General features: G+C 41.3%; 1 protein-coding gene across 17 annotated transcripts in view; it reads left to right on the forward strand.

The window, feature by feature from the left end:
* EPB41L2 (erythrocyte membrane protein band 4.1 like 2) overlaps nucleotides 1–21,381 on the forward strand; it is a 213,675-nt gene that overhangs the window by 90,554 nt on the left and 101,740 nt on the right. For all 17 annotated transcript variants that reach the window (XM_074990571.1, XM_074990572.1, XM_074990586.1 and 14 more), the window contains exon 3: nucleotides 541–753. In XM_074990571.1, the coding sequence (XP_074846672.1) occupies nucleotides 541–753 (213 nt within the window). The remainder of the gene's footprint in view (nucleotides 1–540; nucleotides 754–21,381) is intronic.

A 21,381-nucleotide genomic window follows, 5' to 3' on the forward strand; every position in this document is an offset into this window, starting at 1 on the left:
AGGCAACACTGAGGGATGGGTGAGTGTGGCCTCCTGTTAACACCCCCTATGCATCACCTATAGTTCTCGTGTATAAATACAAGGCAAATCCTATGTTGTTTGTGTGCCTCTCCTCTGCAGTGCTCCAAAGTCTTGCCTTCAGATGTGTCAAACATCGGTCCTTAAATTCAAGTCTTTATCACTTCTGGCTGAAGGTTTTTCTTAAATGTTGTCCTGGTTTTATGCAGTTTCTCATTCTGTATTGAGTTGCTTAACTTATTTTGATTTCAGTCAGGACATTGGTTGTCTGTGCTAAAATATTAACAGCAAGGTAGTGACCTTCAGGATGAAAAAAATATTTTTCAGTATCTTTTCCCAGAGGGGAAACCTTAAAACTATATGGTACATCTCCAACTGCACCAACTGGGAGTACAATCTTAATGGGTACCTATAACAATAATTTATTACTGATGTACAGGGAAAAAAAAAAGAATTTTCTTTCAGTGCCATCCCAAAAGGGTTTTTGACTTGTTAATGTATTAAACTACATCTTTCTTATAGCCTGCGAAAGAAGACAATAAAGAGATTGAAGCAGATAAAGTTGCTGATGAAGAGGAAGAAAAACAAAAAGCAGAGGACACGAGAGAGACCAAGGAGGTACAGACAGCAGAAATCAAAATGGAAATAGTGCCTCAGAAAGCTACCAAGAAGATTAAAACTGTGCCATGCAAAGTGATGCTCCTGGATGGCACCGAATACAGCTGCGACATAGAGGTAAGGCAGCGAGCCTTGTATAAAGAGATCTTTCTCTGTAGAAAGGCAGCAAGGAGTACAGTATGCTTTCATTGCAGCATGAGTCAACGAATGCATGTTTGTTTTTGGTAAATGAAGTGAGTTCATTACAATGTCACATTCACATTGGTATAGTTAAGGGTCAGTTAATACTTCTGTTTTAAACCCCTGTCTTCCAGACTTCTCATTTAAGCCATAAAAAGTACTTTGAGCAGCAATTTCACAAATATGATGTAAATTCAGCAACAGCAGTAGCTTTCTTTGGGTAAATTGATCTCTTTTTGGTAACTGAACCTCCCCCTTCCTCAAAAGATTAAAGATTTTCTTCAAGACACTGTCTTTAGTTATTTGTACTTGAAACAGTATTTTATTTTAAAAGAAGGATTTGTGGTTAGACTTTCTTGCTTTGCTTAATTTTATTTTTAGAATTATTTCATGGATGTAATGAAGAACTCAAGACAGCATGTTAATTGGTTTAATTGTGTGTTTTAATGCAGATCACTACTGATTTGATTTTTTGTGCCAAATAATCCTCTTATACACTCAGACTTCTTCATTTTTTCTTTTGTTTTATATTCTAAATCTGTGGTGTAGATTACTTTTTACAAGTGTTATGCTTATTTCCATATTAAAAATTGGCCTTAAGAAACTTACAAAAGCATGAAATTGTAAAAAAGGAAAAGTACATACTAATTTTTTTAATACTTGGGCATTCTTTTGCATATTTACTGCTAGGCTGAGTAAAAATGGCGTCTACATTAAATACAGCAGAAATCAATTTAGATTTTCAGCTACAGTCAAATATACATTTACATTACAATAATCCCCAAGATACACACATTTCAAATGCACATATCTTGTGTTTGTGCGAGAGAGGGATGTTGCGGGGACAGTGCCATGGGGGAGTGGGGAAACTGGTTCCCTTTGCCTTGCCGCTTGCGGGACCTGGGAAACTGACCAGCCATGAGCTGTGCAGCTGCCACCTCTTTCCTGGCCCCCTGCCACTATATGGGAGCCAGGGAACTGACTAGCGCTGGTGCACTGGTCAGTTTCCTGGCTTGGGAAAGCTCAGGTGAGCCGGGAGCCAAGCTGCTGCCTGGTTCCCAGCTCCCTCTGTCTTGCATGAAATTTGAGTTATGTGAGGGTGCGCAGGAGCACAACCCTTGCATAACTCGGGGGTCTGCTGTACAGAACTGGCGTCTGAATCGAGTGTACAAAGCTGGCCAGTTTAAACTAGTTATAGTCTACCTACATGAAATGTGTCTCGTAGCTCTCAGTTAAAATTATTTCCCTCTTTAAATGTAAGAGTATTGATATAATAAATTACTAAATTTATAAATTACTATTGATATAATAAATTATTAAATTAATAAATTGCAAAATAATTACTGCTGTCCATTCCAAAGCTGAATTGCCAGTTTATAAACCATGCAATATGAAAGCTACATTAGGTTGGTAATTTTATATTTGAAGTTTTGTTGCTGTTTGGAGTCAGCACCTACACTCTGGTTAGACTGATTAAAATGAAACATTTAGTTTTAATTCAACTTCATGTTCAAAACAATGCTAAATTTGCTGTAGTCCAGCTCTGCAGGGCAGTTATTTTAGATTCATCTCCACTTTACTGTGTTGCTATTTGTCAGCCTGTTGTGTCTAATGCTCACATTCCTTGTATGCCTTTGCTTCCGTTCCTCTTAGCGAGCTTCTTTTCTGCTTCCATGTTTTTGATATGTTTTGGTGGAAAATTACAATAGCACTGCATGCTTCATCTGTAGTGCACCATCATCAAAACATCAGCTGTTCAGCACTTTTGTTACTGTTTCCCACATAGTAAAGAGAAACAGAATGAACAGCTTGGTAGACTTGCAGTACTTACTGGCATTGGTACAGTCAGCATATCATGGAATTAGCCAAAGCAGCACTAATCTCTGACTCTCTTTAAACAGGAAACATTTTGAAAAATGTTGATTATTTTAAAGCATCATTGTGTAGCTGTGGGTTTTGTAGTGAATGGTATTTTATATGGATAAAAATCAAGTCCATGGCTATCAAAGAAGCAGTAGGAAAGAGGAAAGAAATAACCCAATGAAAGTATTTCTTAAAAAACTTTAATAAAAGGAGTAGTTTCCTGCATCTTGGAGTGGAAAACATTTCCAGGTAGTTTGTTAGAAAAAGTAATCCCAGCTGATATTCATCCTGATACAGAATTGCTGATATAACATGTGAGCATGCACCAAGCCGAACAAAAAGAATGGTGTCAAAGCAACTTTCTGTTACATGGAGATAGGTATTTTGTGACATACCTGGGAGTAAGCCTCTCCTAATTAAGACCCAGTTGCTCAGTTAAATCCAAATTCATTCTGTCAGAATCATGGTCCAAGAAATAAATTCTGTTTAGAAACTTCCAATACTTTTATGTGCCTAACAGTTCACCAAGCATAAGTTAAACCTCTCTGGCCAGTGTGATTTTTGGGCATTAAAATCTTCTTGTTTTTATGCAAACATTCTGAGCCAGTCAAAATCCTGTTTGGGCACATTTTGTAGATATTTCTCATATGTAAAGAAAAATGAAGTATGTAATACTCTTCCCCCATTCTGTTTTTAGGACCTCTTATTTTTTTCAAGGCTCCAGTTCTTTTTCTCTCATAAGAAATTCCTGCCCAATGAGAGGTTTTAGACCACATCCTGAAACTTACAGGGCTCTTTTAGTATACTATTCCCAGGGCTCTTAAAGTAGAGGACAAGGACAGATTTTTTTTTTAAGGTACTTCTACCTGTGCAACCACGTCCACCTTCAGAATAATATGTAAACTTTATCTTTGAGCAGACGGGTTTACCAAGTCTCTTAGGTATTAAGTCTCTAGTTTTAGAAATAATATTCATTGCCAACTTGAAAATGTGTTTTGGGGGAAGGGAACAGATGGGCCTTCCCAGATGGGGACCAGGTGTTTGCTACTGCAGGATCCAGCTGCAGTACCTGACACTTCCTCCAAAAGAAAAAGAAGTTTTAACTAACTATAATGAAAATTGTTCCCTAGAGAGCTCTTCTTGAAAGCATCTTGTTCAACTGGAGTGAATATGCTCCCACACATTAGGCAGCACTCTAAGATACACTATGAATTTTCCATTAAAGTTGAATTTTCTCTGTAAAACCACTGGAAGATTATTGGCCTATGTTACTCTGGGGAAAAATATTGTCCAACAATGGAATATACAAACATACATTTAAGTATGTGTTCAGTTTAGCACCCCCCCAAACCCCTGCAACACAACTACTGCTTTGATCACCCTGTTAAAATAATTGGTTCTCAAAACACTGGTTAGAATCTCATACTGGATGATCTTTATGGCTCTAAGAGAGATTCCTTTTTTTGTCTCATTGCACTGCCAAATGAATGGAAATAATATATCTATCGTGAAATTCAAAATACAGAAGCAATGCATATGAAGCTAAAGTTGTGCACAGACTAATCCTTTTAAAAAGCTACTAAGCTTTTTTCTTCTTTAATCTACTACAGTACAAGCTTGATTATCAGACCGTACATATCCCACCCACCCCAACCCAGCCCACACTCCCCCCCAAAAGTTAAGGGCCCGAGCAATACTAGTGAGAATATAATTTGAATTTAACTTTACAAAATTAGGATCCAAACTGTTTTGCTTTGCAATAGGTTCACTAAATCTATCTATTTGCTGGAAATCCTGGAGCTTTGTTGTGTTTAAACACTTAAGCAAAGATAGCACATTATGAGTAGACGTATTTTCTGTTTTTCTTTTCATAATTCTGCTTTGAATGAGCTGTGGGTAAAGATACTCTTCCTATGATGAAGTATAATTTCACGTTTAAAAAGTAACTGATATTTGTACAAATTGGACACCTTGGTTTATTCCAAGTGTTTCTGTCCACAATGACATTTTACCACTTTTTTTGTCTTCTTTATATTTTTATTTTATTACAGTAAACCCCTGAGATTGCGTGTCTCAGATTAAAGCAACTGCCAACCCTGGTAGGAGAGGGGAAACACCTCCTTTTGGAGCATCAGTGACTGGGCTGCTGCCACTAACAGGAGAGGTTTTCCCTGCTGCCTGGTCCCCGGCTCCCCTCCACTCGCTGGAGCCAGGAAACTGACTAGGGTTGGTGCCCTTGTCAGTTTCCTGGCTCCCCCGAGTTGCATTGGAAACTTGACTTAGGGGGTTGTGAGAACACAGTCCCCATGTAAGTCAGTGGTCTACTGTACATATGGTTGTGTACGTGTTCCATAGTCTTCTGGTGCTGGATACTTTCTACAATACTTTCCTGGTCCTTCTTTGATATCTTTTGGGGCTGGGATAAGACATATAAGCCGTATCTACACGTGCACGCTACTTCGAAGTAGCGGCACTAACTTCGAAATAGCGCCCGTCACGGCTACACGTGTTGGGCGCTATTTCGACGTTAACATCGACGTTAGGTGGCGAGACGTCGAAGCCGCTAACCCCCTGAGGGGATGGGAATAGTGCCCTACTTCGAAGTTGAACGTCGAAGTAGGGCACGTGTAGACGATCCGCGTCCCGCAGCATCGAAATAGCGGGGTCCGCCATGGCAGCCATCAGCTGAGGGGTTGAGAGACGTTCTCTCTCCAGCCCCGGCGGGGCTCTGTGGTCACCGTGTGCAGCAGCCCCTTAGCCCAGGGCTTCTGGCTGCTGCTGCTGCAGCTGGGGATCCATGCTGCATGCACAGGGTCTGCAACCAGTTGTCGGCTCTGTGGATCTTGTGTTGTTTAGTGCAACTGTGTCTGGGAGGGGCCCTTTAAGGGAGCGGCTTGCTGTTGAGTCCGCCCCGTGACCCTGTCTGCAGCTGTTCCTGGCACCCTTATTTCGATGTGTGCTACTTTGGTGTGTAGACGTTCCCTTGCTGCGCCTATTTCGATGTGGTGCTGCGCAATGTCGATGTTGAACGTTGACGTTGCCAGCCCTGGAGGACGTGTAGACTTTATTCATCGAAATAGCCTATTTCGATGTCGCTACATCGAAATAAGCTACTTCGATGTAGGCTTCACGTGTACATGTAGCTATAAAGTTACAAATTTAAAATATCCATCTTGACCACTTTAACAAGTTTCATCACATACTTTACAATTTAACAGTCTCTTTTTTTTTTAATTTCAGTTTGTTTTATAACGTCTACCTTCTAAATACACCTTGTTTTTTCTTGACCACAGTTGCACATTCTTACCCATTGTCTATCACTGTGGAGTCTTCCTTCATGTCTATTTCTCTCTTCATAATGGAAAAATAATCACTGATTCTCTCCTGCCTACAGGGAAATGGAATGCAGAAATCCTTTCTAAAGAATAATATCTAGTTTCTCGAGTGGCTCTGTCCCCAAAGTGTCTGGCTTGGAGGCATAACTTCTGTTTGTCTGCATTCTGCAATGTTTTTTGATTTCCATGCCTGTGCTAGACAAGCTGCAACAGCAGCAATTTTTGTAAACAAAATACTGATAGGAAACTTTTATTTTATTGTGCCTCCTCTTTTTTGCAAAACAAAAGGCCATATTCCGTACAATTTGGAGTTTTCTGCTAGTTGTATTTTTAAGAGGAGTTGTTCAACCAACATCTGGGAAAGCTTTATTTATTCTTTTCTAGTTCAGGATACATGCCAAGGGAGCAATCACCTCCAAGGAACTGACAGTATTAGGCCAGTCTTGGTGCAATTGTGTGGATTTCTCCCTTCAATTAATATTTAGTTTCATTTCTCTGTGTGCGCTCCTGAAAGAATAAGATTGTCAGCTTTCTGCAAAACTGACAACTATGACAGTCCTTGGAGTTCAGAAATGATGTGGAGCAGCAAAAATCAACACCTCTTCCTTCTACACCTCTGAGTTGGAGAATTTTTTGCAGGGTGCTCTCTGTTAGCTCAGAGAGGAGGTCTAGTGACATTTTACTTCAGATTTCCATTAGAACAATATCTGAGGTATTGCTTATATACAATGTCAGCAAATACTTATTCTAATTTAAATACCAGAGAGCTGACTCTTCCTTAGATAAGCGGCTATGGCTATTGAGTTTTCAATATTTTTATTCTGTAACTAAATTAGTTTATTAAATTGTAGCCCATCCAGTTCACTAGCCCAGTAGGGCTATGTCTACACAAGAGGCTTTTTCCAGAAAAACTGGGCTTTTGTCAGAAAAGAATGCAGAGTATCTGCATGCAAAATGTCTTTGACATCTGCCAGCAGCGTTATACCTTCCCCCTTCAGGTATAATGCCTCTCTTGACAGCGTTCTGATGACAAGACGGCCCCGTAGATGCTCTGGGGCCCTTTTGTCCACAGACAGGGCTTCCAGTTCCCTAGGCAGACTTCTTTGCAGAGCTTCCAGTCAACCATTCTGTTGAGAGAGGGTTGGGCAGTCTGGCTGCTCTCTGTTGACAGAGCAGATTGGTCTTTTGATCTGCTTTTATGTATAGGCGCAATCTGTTGGCGGAAGTTTTACTGCAAAATCCCTTCTGACAATGACTTGTGTTGATAGAGGCTTCTCATGTAGACATAGCTTAGGACAGGGATTCCCAGTCTATGGGTCGGGAACCAAACATGGGTTGAGATTAGATTTTCCAAGGGTCACCATCTGGGCTCTTAAGGACCCATTTGCAGCCATGTAACTCCTCTGTGGCTCCCAGTCCCTGCCCTGTGGTGCTGAAATGGAACTCAATTTAATTGGTTTAACAGCTAGCAGGAGGGATCCCACCCTGAAATCAACTAAACTGACTACCATTCAAGCCTAGGTGGGGGAAGGGCGTAGCAGGACTGGGGGGAGCCGGGCAGAAAAGGAAGCAGGCCATCAAAGGTGTGGCGGGGGTTAGCAGCTGCCTGCCCACATAAGTTTTCCAAAAATCTGGCAACCTTAGCGGACAGGGGTCTAAACCTGGGGGCAGTTGAGGGGGGCGGCTGAGAGGGGTTTAAGTTGGGGGTGGAGGGGTGAATTTTTCCCAGCTGAGAACCTCCTCTCCCCACCCTCCCAGTTTTGAATTGCCTTGGGTCACAAGGTCTTCCTGAATTGTCAGAATGGGTGCCCGTCTCGAAAAGGTTGGGAACCACTGGCTTAGGATGTTGTTCAACACATGGGAAGGCTTGTGACCTCTTACACAAGTTTGGGAGATAGGAAGTTGAGTCATCTTTTGTGTGCTCTGTTAGTGTTTTGTGCACCTCAGACCAGACCCACTCAGAGAAAGAACATAGAAGCAGCCTCATCTCTGCTCATAGCTTACCTGCTCTCAGCTCAGTCAGTTCTGAAACCCTGCTGAGAGAGCAGAGGTTACATTGTACATCACGACCCCGCTCTTACAAATGTGCTCTGAACTCCCACAATAACTAAATCCCCGAACAAACAAGCCTATGTTCCCTTTTGTGTCACTCTGTCTGCTTTAGTGTCCTTTTTGGTCCTATGTGCATACAACACAGATCAGGATTACAGTTCAGGAACCCCCTCTCTGCAGCCTGCGTGCTCCCAGCTCAGTCAGTTCTGAGACCCAGCGGTGGGGCAGAAGGTACATCCTGGCAGGAACCAGGAAGTGCTTCCAATATGCAGTTTGTAGCCCACAACTTATAGTTCCCAGGGCTGCTCCTGAAGCATGCTGGACCTTGTGTTGCACCTGCCATTTGCTTGTTAAAAAGATAAAAAGTTTGTTAGATGTGAAATCTCAAGTGCCTTTTCTGCTAGTGTCAATCTCATGTTTAGGTATGAAAGCATATAGAATTAGTTCAGGTATGTAGATGTATCATCAAGTTTCCACACAATGTAGGTTAAAGCTTCACAGAAACCATTTTTTTAGCAATGTGGGTAGAAGCATTTACAGAAGAAATGTCCCATGAAGGGACATAGCATACTTTTAGCCTTCCAAAGCATACTGTTCAGGGCCAGTGTACGCTGGTGCTTAAATACTAGGGTGGCAGGCTCCTTAAATACTTGAGAAGGCTTTCATAAATAGTTTAAGAAAATGCCTAAACAGGAAGGCTTTTTAACCTTTCTCTTGTCCTCTATAAATCTCCTGATTTCAGAGGAAAGTGATAAAGCTTGGGATTTGCTCTCTGTTTCACCCCATACATGCATGTGCTTAATATACAGAAAAGTACTATGGGGCAGAGTAAGATGTTTCCAAAATGGCAAGGATTTGGACATAAAAATAACTCTTAAAATATTTTTTAAAGAAGTGCTTAAGGCCTTCCCTGCAACATATGTGAAGATATCATCATCGTCAATAACCTTGGGCTCAGCGCCCATTAATGTGTGATGCCTCTCTCACTATTTCTTTCCTTCTTTCCCTGTCCAGTGTGGAGTGGCTTAGTTTCTGTAGACTAGCTCCGCACCAATCTACTATATCATCTACCCATTCTCTGTGGGGTCTGCCTGTCCTGTTCGAAAAGTCCATTATGCTGGATGTCAGGGCCTTCATTTTTTGTTTGTCGTTCATTCTGCAAATATGTCCAAATAGCTGTAACTTCTGTTTTATAACCTTCTGCAGCAGGTTCTCTTTCAGCTGTATCTTTCTATATAATTCGTCATTGGTGACGTGCTGCATTCATCCTATTCTCAGAATCTTTCTATAACAACTCCTTTTGAATGCCACTATTCGTTTTGAATCTTTCGTTATGCCCCATGTCTAACATCTGTACAACATGCTGCTGAATACACGTTTTCAAGATGCTCAGCTTCGTTCCTAAGCTAATCGCTTTGCTTTTCCAGGTCTTATCTATCTCCTTCAAACTCGCTCTTGCTTTCGCTATTCTAGTCACTATTTCCTTCTTGCAGTCTAGATCATATGTTCTGTTTCTCCCCAGATGTGAACTTCTCTGCATTTTCTAGTTCAATACCATCTGCGCTAATCTTCCTTCCGATTTCCTTATCTCCAAATACTATTGTTTTTATTTTACTGATGTTCACAATCAGTGTGTAATTCTTCCCTTCTTCATTTAGCACCTGCACTGTTTTCACTAGCTTCTCCTCATCTTCCTCAATTATAACTATCATCCGCGAACCTCAAGTTTTTAATTCCTTTCCCGTGCACAGATATCCCTTCTGCCTCTTCCTTGATCTTGTTCATCGCTCTCTCCAGATAAACGACAAAGGTACTTGGCAATATTGGATCTCCCTGTCTCATACCTGTACTTGCTTTAAACCAACTTCCCAATTCGCTGCATGTTCTCACCACTGCTGCCACATTGGCACTGATATCCTTCAACAACTGCGTCAGTCTGCTATCCACTCGATACGACTCCAGCACGGCGCAAGTCACTTTCTGATCTATACTGTCAGATGCCTTTAGAAAATCGACGAAGCAAGTGTATATGTTCTTGTTCTTTCGTCGCGCTTTTTCTGCTATCAGTCTTAGTGCCAATATCTGTTGTATGGTACTTCTATCTTTTCTGAACCCCTCTTGCTCGTCTGCTGTATGTTCTTCCATCTGCAGTCTTAGTCTCTCTGTCAGTATCATCATCAGCACCTTGCCTAGATGACTCGTTAGGGCAATCGTTCTGTAGTTCTTGCGCTTCTTCTTGTGTATTGTCACTAGCGCAGATCTTGTCCATTCCGTAGGTGCCTTCCCTTCTTTCCATGCTATATTACGTAGTTGGTGTATTTCCTGAATCATGCTTTCTCCACCATATTTGATCATATCTTCCATGATCTTGTTCTTTAGCCTTTTCACTGCTTTTTCTACTTCTTCCTTCAAAGTATCAATCTCAGTCTCGATTCTCAGTGGAGATATCTTTCAGTTCTTCTGCCAGTCTCTCTTGAGACACTCGAGTCCAGCTGTGCTTTGTATATAGTGGTGCAATATCTCGTCTGTCGCTACACAATCTTCTCCCTGTTCATGAGCACTTCTTCGTTCTCATCTTTGATTGTCATCTGCTTCAGTTGTCATTTCCTATTAATATTCCTAATCGTCTTATACACCTCAATGATCTTACATTCACCGTAATACCGCTCTATAGTTTCACATTGCTCCTCTAATAATTTCTCCTTATCCTTTCTGGCTGCTTTCCTTACCTCATTGCATTTCACCCTATATTGCTGTTCTGCCATCTCAGAAACATCTCTTCTGATCTTCAGTGCTCTCTTCTCTTGAACCAACTTCCATGTCTCCTGAGTAATCCACTTCTTATTGATCTTCTCTTCTTCTGAAACAGTGTGGTCAATTGCATCTTCTGTCGCAGTGGCTATCTCTGTGACTCTCTTATCAAAGTCTTTGTCTGTGGTGATATTCTTAATCTTCTCTTAGAACACTGCTCTGTATGCATTCCCTGTTTCTTCCTCACCTAGCCTCACCACATCTCTTCTTAAGCTGTGTCTTACACCTTCATTTGAGTTTTATTTTGATGTTTGTGATCACTAGACTGTGGTCTGAGTCTATATCCGCTCCTTGAAAAGTCTGGCACTGCTGTACTGATGTTACCCATCTTCTTATCAAAATCCTATCTATCATGTTCTTGGACTTCCCATCATTCGATCGCCATCTCCACTTCCTGAAGTCCTTTTGTTGGAGTCTTGTGTTGCAGATCACCATCTTGTGCTCCACAGCAAACTCTAACAGCTTCTCCCCTGATTCATTAATTTCTCCATATCCAAGCCTTCCCATGACACTCTCCCAACCTTTGTTATCTGTTCCAACCTTCACATTCCAATCTCCTCCGATGATCAGCACATCTTTCTTCGGTATCTCCTCCAGCGTCTTTGTCAAGTCTTTACAAAATAGCCCAATCTTTTCCTTTGTACTTGCCGACATGGGTGCATACACCTGAATGACTGAGATATTGAACAGTTTTGCTTCGAATTTTGCTACCATCATTCTTGCACTCACCGGTTTGTATCCTAATAATGCTCTTCTAGCTGTTTTGCTAAGGAGTCCAACTCCTGCTTCATGTTTCGTTTCCTGACCAAATGACTTCGCAACCACATATCTCTCCTGATCGCATCCAACGCATCTCTGCCCATCCAAGTATATTGCATTGGTATCTCTCCATCGCCTTCCGAAGCAGCTCTAATTTTCCAGTTGCCCACAGTGTTCAGACGTTCCATGTTCCAATTGATAGCATATGTGTTAATTGTAATTTTCTTTCGGTAGCCAACTTATTGAACCAACCCCGATCACTCGATTGGTGTCACGGACCTTGTTTGTCCGGGCGACGTCCGAGCCGGCATCTTTTATCATTTAGTCATATTGGCATCAAATTTCATTCATATTGCTGTTTCACGGTCAGCATATTGACACTTCTCTGGCCAACCCTCCTCCTCCATCCAGGCTCGGGACTGGCATTGAGCTTGTAGAGGCTTCATGGCCAAGTTCGTTAAAATATACTTACTATGAATTTGCTGCATGGAGTTTCCTTTGGTACAAAATGTCATGAATAGCTTTACAAAAATACATTGTAATAAGATTTTACACGATTATGTGATGAAGACCAACAACCGTGCCTTTTGGTGATTTTTGTCAAAATATTAGAACCATGAAAAATACATGAATGGAACTGCACTTAAGCAGAATGTTATTTTCTCATAGGCACTGTCCATTGAAATCTAAAGATGTATGGGTACGTAAATGTCATTAAGATAAACTGTAATGCTCAGTAACTAGCTTTCAGTGAATAAATGAATTAGCTCTGTAATTGTGTTAATTAAGATGTCTTGCTTTTGGAAGTTGGGCTGGACATGCATTTGCTGTTGGGATTTTTGTATCTGCAACCTCTTCATCCTAACACAATTGCATTAGAACTGTTTAAAGCTTGAACAGAACCAAATTAATATTTTATTTAAAATATTAACTATAACTGCTATGACAATTTTATATAATTGCAGTTATAGTGAATTAAGAGCCACCTTGGCTAAGTCTACACTAGCACACTATGTCAAAATAGCCTATTTCAAAGTAAGGACATCGAAATAGGCTACTTAGATGCATATCGCCTACACGTCCTCCAGGGCTGGTGCTGTCAACGTTCCATGTCGAAGTAGCGACGGGGAACATCGAAAGGAGCCACCCCGGAAGGAAGTGTGGAGTGTCCACACACACAAGCACTCTCTGTTGAAATAAGGGGCCAGCAAAGCCCCAAACTGCTCCCTTAAAGGGCCCCTCCCAGACACACTTGCCCTGCACAGCACAAGATCCACAGAGCTGACAGCTGGTTGCAGACCCTGTGCACGCAGCATGGACCCCCAGCTGCAGCAGCAGCCAGAAGCCCTGGGCTAAGGGCTGCTGCATGCGGTGACCATAGAGCCCCGCAGGGGCTGGACAGAGCATCTCTCAACCCCTCAGCCAATGGCCGGCATGGCGGACCCCCCTATTCGAAGTAGCGGGATGCGGATCGTCTACACATGCCCTACTTCGACGTTGAACGTTGAAGTAGGGCACTATTCCCATCTTTAGGTGGGAATAGCGATTTCAACGTCTCACCGCCTAACATCGCTTTCAACGTCCAAATAGCGCACGGTGCATGTAGATGTGACGCGTGCTATTTCGACGTTGTGCCGGCTATTTCGAAGTAGCTGGCTAATGTAGACGCACCCCTTGAGGAATAAAAGCAGAAATTACTGAGAACAGAATGATATCCGAGATCAACATAGATATTTAAATAAGAATGTCAATTACTTTAGCAATATCTGACACTCCCACATCTATAGAAATGTGGGACATGAGTTTATACTAGTTATTTCAGTCTATAATGTCCTCTGATTTTTGCATTTTAAAGTATACATAATATTCTGTATACTGTACTATTACAACCAGGATGGTGGGGTAAATGCCTTTAGAAAGCTACTTCACAAGGCAAGTGACATTTAAGAAGCAGATATTTTCAAATGGTTTTCATACTCCAGGTACTAGTTCTGAGTCCTCTAAGATTTCATATTTGGCTGAGTTATGCTCTGAATTCTACTTTATAAAATACTGTATGATAGCTGGAAAACATAGATGTTCTTAAATTTACTTGTTTTTAAAGAAACCAAATAACTCCCCAAATCCAGCTAAATGGATTTTAAACACAGTTGTTCAAAAAGATACACAAAACCAACTTCCTTCTGCTGAGATGCTATGCCAAGTTTTAGCCTGGAGCAGATTTTCACGACTGAATTATTGGAAACTACTGTTCTTTGCAGTTCTTCCGTACACAGTTAGCAACACTATTGTAATGTTTTGTTTACATTAAGCAACTGTTTGAGTTAATATTCCTTAGAGAAATAAAGATGAGCAGTAATTTGTGAAATTAAATATTGTAATAAAGACAATAACTATCTCTTTTTTGAACATGGGTTTTTAACTCTCACATGCAATTTAAAATAAAAACACTCTACAGATGCAAGGTGTTTCTTTATTAGTACACGTAGTACATTACTTTTTGTGCCCTTTCCTTGGTTTGAAATAAAAGAACAATTTTACCTTGTTGAAATAAAATAATCTGGGTTTGTGTTCCTTTGCATGAAACAAGAGGGAGAACAATAATGATCAGAGGTTCATAAAATTAATTACATTCAAGCTTCATTTGTTTTAATGATGCGGATAATTTCTTCCTCCCCTCTTCCATTAGCTAATTATCACCACCATAACCAGAAGACAAAACTGAAAGAAGAGTTTATTTGCTTGCTGACAGCAACTGTCTGCTTGCTAATGTGTGGCTTCTGGTATCCTGTTCTCTGACAGCATTGTTTAGTTGATAGAGATGCACAATCACAAAGAACATTAGAAATGTGGGTTCAGTTATCATGTGCTATTTTTATTGTTGGAATTGTGGCTAAAAGTCAGCTGTAGCATTCTGTAGTGGTTGATGTATATAGTTTCTGAGTTAAGTAAAAATAAATAAATTAGATAAATTAGCCCTTTTGTAACCATAAAACTTTTTTACTTTCTCATCTTGATCCAGTGCTCATCAGTGAATGGTTTGTGTAATCTGTTTGCTCTATCATGAGAAAAGCCTGGGGATGTGGGTTAGAGGAAAGCATAGAAACAGCGTTGTAGAATAAAGCTGCAACCATTTACTTTCATTCATATGAATGATTCTAAATTGGATTACTCTCTGGATGGGTTACCAAATTACTATAAATGATGAAATGGGACAGCATGTGCCAATAGTTTTAAAAGTACTGACCATTTATTGCCATATGAGTTGGTAATAGTACTAACTCAAAGAATTCATACTACTTCTAAGTAACCAGTTAATTTAAAATATTAAAAACTAGTTAATTTGAAAATGTGAGTTTATATTTTTATAAACTTGGGAAAGAATTGAGTTTGAGGGGCAAAATTCAAAATGGTCTCATTATGCTGTTGTACAGTTGGCATTTACGTAAGGATAAATACTGTAAAACCCTGAGTTATGCGGGGGTTGCATTCCTCGCAACACCTATGTAACTCAAATTTTGCTTAAGTTGGGGGAAGGGGAACCCTTCCCTCCTCCTCCGAGCCTCTGGGAGCCTGAAGCCAGGTGCAGCAGTGTCTGGTCACTTTCCAGGCTCTTGTTCAGCCACTTGGAGCTGGGAGTCAGGTGCAGCAGCACCTGGTCAGTTTCCTGGCTCCCCGCTGTTTGCAGGAGCTGGGAAACTGGCTCCTGGCTTCCCAGGGGCTCTGAGCGGGAGTGGAGAGAGGCGAGGGGGGCTTTCCTCTGCCTCTCCCCTCTTCTTCCCAGCAACGGCATCCCCTGGTCTCCCCCAGCTAGAGGAAGCTAGCGGGGAGCTGCAGGTCTGCTTCTTTCAGAGCTCTGCTGGCAGCTCCAGCTGGGGGAAGCCAGCAGAAGCCATACCCCTCTCAGGCTCTAGCCACCCACTTCCCCTAGCTGGGGGAAGTGGGCAGCTGGAGCCTGGGATTTCGACATTTGTGTTAATACGATTAACAAATATGTCAAAATTGTATAAAGTGGAGGTTTACTGTATTATATTGAGAACTGTCTATAGAACTGAATTTAATATAGAAAGTCTTATTTCAGGCAAACTCTCACTTTTCTTAAATGAATTAAATATAAAAGCATTTAAATTTAAATACGTCTGCTATAGAATTTCCATTCCGCATCAACAGAATGCTGTAAAACTCAGGGCTGATTTGTAGTAAATGCTATGCTAAAAAAACAATGGAGTTACGATGGGTCGAGCTTGCCAGGCCTTTCCAGTTCATTCATGGGCTTTTCACTGTATGTAATACAGTAACTTTTCAATGTCTCATTGGATTAGTGCTAAAACTTTAGAGACATTTTTCTGAGCCTCAGTGGGTAAAACTACTTTTTTTTTTAAGTGTTTGGGGGAAAGAATTGGAAAGCTGTGTTTTTTGGAATTTTCTTGTGTTTTAGAATTATTAAATGTCATACTAAATAAAATATTCAGAGTACTACTGTGTGATATTTATTTTTAATTATTTGAAAATAAGTAGTAGTTGTGACAGATATGGTAGTTTCCTGCAATATCTGTGGAAGGCCTTGTATTAAATGTATGTATTATTGTGGTCTGAGCTTATATGTGATCTGTGTAAGGGGGAGATGCAATAGACATGAAACCTGATAGTTCAAAAGACTATAATGAAAATGACCTAAATTAGGATGGCCTTCTGGGACAATAAATGTGAAGGATATTTACTCCTTAGAGTTTAATGAAAATGCTCCAACTCCTATTATGCAACAGTACTGACTTTTGAAGATACTCCCTGAGGTGAGGGTCAGTGCCTGCCAATTACTTATTACAAAAGGCTAAGATTAATGGCCCAGCCTGTGTAAAGACATGGCTGATTTGCCCTTAGTTCTGGTTCTGGGTGAAGGTTGGATGAACTTGTAACCACAGATAAAACCCTTGTGGGTTTTGAAGGACTGAAGACTACCAGAGCTTGAGGTTAGAGTAGGGAGGTGACCTCTGATAAGCTTTGCAGTATGTGCTTGGGTTCTTTTTAATTTGTCTTCTCCATAATGGTTTTACCTTAAGAATAAATGTGGTTGCTTAGAAGGAGCTTTGTGATTAGTTGTGATTCATTGGGCATAGTCCTTTCAGAGAAAACAAAGCGAAGATGCTGACCAGTTAGGTAGTCAAGTTAGCTGAGGGATATTGCAGTGTAAGCAGAGAGCTGTGTATCTTTAAAGGTCCTGTTCAGAAAGCAATGAGATGTGGATCTCCATTCAGAAGAGGTGATGTCTGGGAGTCAGAAACCTAGAATGGATGCTCTTGAGGAATCACAGAGGAGGAGATGCAGCTGTTGTTACACTATAACAGAAACAGTAGTACCTTAGCCCTTTCTAGAACATAATTATTCAAAACTAATTTACTTGTATTCCAGCAGCCCAGTGTAGATGGATTTCATTGGCCAATTAAACTGGATTGACACCTTCCATACCTAGAATAGCAACAGGCACCTAATTCCTGTTGATTTATCACTTTAGAAGACTGATGTGGTGTGAAAGGAAGGGGGTTCCCAGTGTTGTTTTTCTTTTAAGCACTTCTCTAGTGGCCATGCATCAGTTCCTCCACAGTGTTATCCTCTGGGCACCGTGGAGCTGTGGCAGGAGTTTGAGGGGGATTATTTTAAGCACTGATGACCAAGCTAATATATAGTCATTAATTTTCAAAGCTGGATTAAATGATCTTCTAGCAAGAACTCTCGACTCGTGTCAAGTCTCCCTCATGCAGTGCAGTTCTTCTTTGAGTAGTGTCTTTTTGTGGATGCTCCACTGTAAGCATCAGGTCTTCCCAGTGCCACAGATGAAAGATTTTTCCAGTAGTATTTATTTGGGCTGTACACATACCGTAGCTGTCTCATGGTGGTCTTATCTTAACATATCATGTGCACAGCCTGACCCTCCTCAGTACCTTCCCTACTGTCCTCATCTGCAGATGGTGCTCTACATCACTGTCCTCCTTGGGTCTCTATAAGACAAAATTAAGAATTTCTACTTGGTTTAGTCATTGGAAATTCTGTAAATAGGTAATGTTTAACTAACACATTGTTTTCACAAAAACAAAAAACACACCTCCCTCCCTCAGGCTTCATCCCAGTTACTTCCCCTTGTAGTGAATAGTTAAGTAGTAAATAATTGTTGTTCCTCCTCTCCCCCACTTGTTTTTTTGGGCACTCAACCAATTCAAAATAAAGAAAAAGAAGAGAAGAAAAATTCCATTAACAATGCCTGGATCCACTGTAGTCAAGAAATGTGACGCTTGTTGTGAACTCATGCCAATTATAGAAGCCAGTGTACTGCCAGTATACTGTTCATGATCACCTCCATCAACACTGAGCCAGCCACCCTTGGAAATACCTTTGTGACCAGGATGATGCTTCAGTGACACCTGGAGAAGAAGCCTCTCTTCCACACAATTCCTCCATGTCTCCTGCTGAGGCAATGATACCACTGACACCCTTACTCATGGATGACCTTAAACAATTCGAGGAATTGTTTAAGAGGATGGCTTCAAGCCTGTAGATACCGGTCCAGGAGAAGCAGCATGAAGTACTCTATTTTCTACAACTTATGGTTGCAACCAAAACTGCTTCCTATAGATGAAGGCATAACGGAAACCACAAACAACATATGGCAAATGCCAGCCTCCACACCACCAACCAGCAAAAGATTTGATAGGAAATATTTTGTGCCAGCAGATTATATGGACTTTCTGTTCTCCTGTCCACAGTCTGAGTCATAGGTGGCATGAACCACCACAATACATGGCCACGATTCTGAGCGGCCCCATAGGAAGAAAAACACAAGAAACTAGACTCATTTGTCCACAGAATATACCCATCCTCCAGTCTGCAACTTAGAGTAGCCAATTACTCAGCTTTATTAGCAAACTATGACTCTGAAAACTGCACCAAGCTCAAAGAACTCATAGATAATCTCCAGGAGCAGAAACATCTCTCATTGATCTGAAGAAATGGGTCTGTCCCATGAAAGCTCATCACCTTGTAAATCATTTTGTTAGTCTTCAAAGTGCTACATGACTGCTGTTTTGCTTTTTTCCTTACTAAAGGCCATCATACAGGAGGAACAGACAATAGCGTGGATGGCACTGCTGTCAACCATAGACATTGAAGACATAGCTCCTTTTGAGTTCCCGCAACCTCAGTAGCGATGAGCAGGATATCCAGGCTTCAACCTCAGGGATCCCAATGGAACTACAAATCCATGGTTGTTTGCAAAATAGACAAGATCCTTAATGAAATACATAGGGGCCTGAGAGTCTGACTTGTGTGTGTGCACACACAACCAACCAACCAAGCGTAAATGCTACACACTGTACCAGAGACGCGGGGAACCTATTTTCCAGCACTGGAAGTACTTTGACTCTAACAGATCCAAACAAAGATCACAAAAAAGGAGTTCACCTCAAAACCACCTGTCATCTGATCAACTGCCCAAACTGCAGTTTTGAAGGTTTGCTCAAGGGCCTGCATGAGTCCCACCCCCTCAGTACAAAGTGCTGTTATAGTAACAGCAGATCTTTGGTCACAGTTTGTGCTCATACTGTCATACTTGGATGATCATAACAATGGAATGGCGGGTACTGGAAATTGTACAGTCAGGATAGGCAATAACCATCCTTTTCATTCCTAACATCCTACTCCCTTCCTCTTCAGAGACCCCTCTCACAAGCACCTTCTACAACAGAAGGCAATCCACCTCCACCAACTTATCACAGATAAACAGCCCCAACATTCTCCATGTCCCTATGAAACTTGAGGAGAGAAAGTTGTGGAGCAGTGAGAAATGCATGTTCTCATTGCAGGCAGGAGTGCAGAATTTCAGAGTCTCTATCTTACTATAGCGTATGGTAAAGGCCCTCTATGCAACATCAGTATGCAATGTAGGAAGTCCAGCAAGGTTTGAAGTGGGGAGACATTCATTGCAGTGGTATGTTCTGTACTGAATGATGAGACCTCATTAATTTGAATATAACCTGAAATAGTAGCTCTGAAAGGTGTGACCTGCTCCATTATTCTCAGTGGGTGTTTTCATCCCCACTCTGATGGCTTTATTACCTAATGTGACTGCGTCTCACAAAGTATATGCACATTCTCAGTTCCTCAGCCTGTCTGTGCCAGGGTCATTCCCAGTACCCCATCCTGGGCTCAGTACTGTGGGGAATGTGTTTTGAAAGAGCAATGAAAATGAAACTGCAGTAGGAGGGAAGTATTGGGGCAGGGAGTGTCTATGCTGAAACCATTGTATGCCCTCTCCTGACTGTACAGGTTTGAGCTGCTCCTTTTTCCCCATGTTCTCCTGTACTGCTCTGATACCCTTTTCTGTCCTCAAACCAGCTGCATTGGGGGCAGGGGGAAATGTTGAGCCAGGAGCCCTTCCCCTGTGCTGGAAGAAGTAAGCAGCATCTAGGGAGGGAGTTCCATATTCCTGAGCCTGCTTAGGGAGAAGTGGATGTAAGGGGAGTCCTGGGTCTCTCTCTTTGGCCTGCTTGTGGGGAGGTATTACAGGCAGGAATTATTGATGTACTTTTCTTCTTCCAGGAATGTTAGTGGAGGAAAAGGTACCTGACTTCCCTGGCTTATGGTCAGCCCTTCTCTGCAGACAGAGAGCAAAGGTGCCTTTTGGGGCTAATCCCCTATTTGTTGAGGGATCATAGCAAAACTACATTTTTTGGAAATCCAGTTTTTAATTGCAAAAATCTAGTTACTGAACTGTTTTTTTTTTTTCCCCTTCAAAAATACGGTATTTGGATGATCCTTTACACTAGTAAGAATCACCATCTAGGAGTGTGTGGCCTCGCAACTGTAATGTGAGAGCTCAGGCCAAAAGAGGCAGATCTTGCACCTTTAAAACCATCTCATCCCCTTGTATAGTTTCAGCAGCCCCACTATTTCCACTCTTTGCTGTAAATACTGATATTCATTATGACTCCGTCAAAAAAGTTATCATAATTTTGAAAGTGTTCTGAGTAGCTCACATTAGGGAGGGTTGAGTCTTGAATTTTCCTTGACCAGTTGAGCCAGGAACTTGCTTTTCTTTTCATCAGTCTCATTCCTGTTAATTAGGAAATTGTTGAGGTGATTGCATTACCATCAGTGCTTATTCTTTCATTTTCCCTCAATTTTGTTTAATGCAAATTTATTTGACAATGCTTTGTAAGAAAAACTAGTCTGCATGTGGATTTTAGAACACTTTGATAAGCCATAAATGGTGGTGGCTGGGCAAAACTTCTAACAGGACCCCCTGGTGAATGCACACAGAAAGCAAGGAGCCTGCACAGCACACATCCCCTGAAACATGTCAAGAACAGTGCTCAAACATACAGTGCACAGGGAAGGGGTCAAGTTCATCAATCTCTGTATATTACCCGAACCACTCCCCAACTTTCTCTGCCATGCAGGCTACAGCTAAGTTTTGAAGATTCTTTCTGCATGTGATCTCTAAGATATGGCCTTTACTGTCTGTCCATGAGCTAAAAGTCTCATCTAATCTGTCCCATCATCTCATGTGTAAATTACTGCAACACTCAACAAATGCAATCTTTTCCTATTTATAGCTCTTCTGAATGCTGCTTCACAGATCGTGTTCCTAGCCCATTGCTTTGACCATGTCACCACTCTGTTTGCATGCCTCCACTGTCTCTCTAGTTTGTGTCACATTAGTCAGGAGTTACTTGTCTTCCCTTTCAGTGCTCTT

The sequence above is a fragment of the Carettochelys insculpta genome, chromosome 3, assembly GCF_033958435.1.
Source record: "Carettochelys insculpta isolate YL-2023 chromosome 3, ASM3395843v1, whole genome shotgun sequence".
NCBI lineage: Eukaryota > Metazoa > Chordata > Testudines > Carettochelyidae > Carettochelys > Carettochelys insculpta.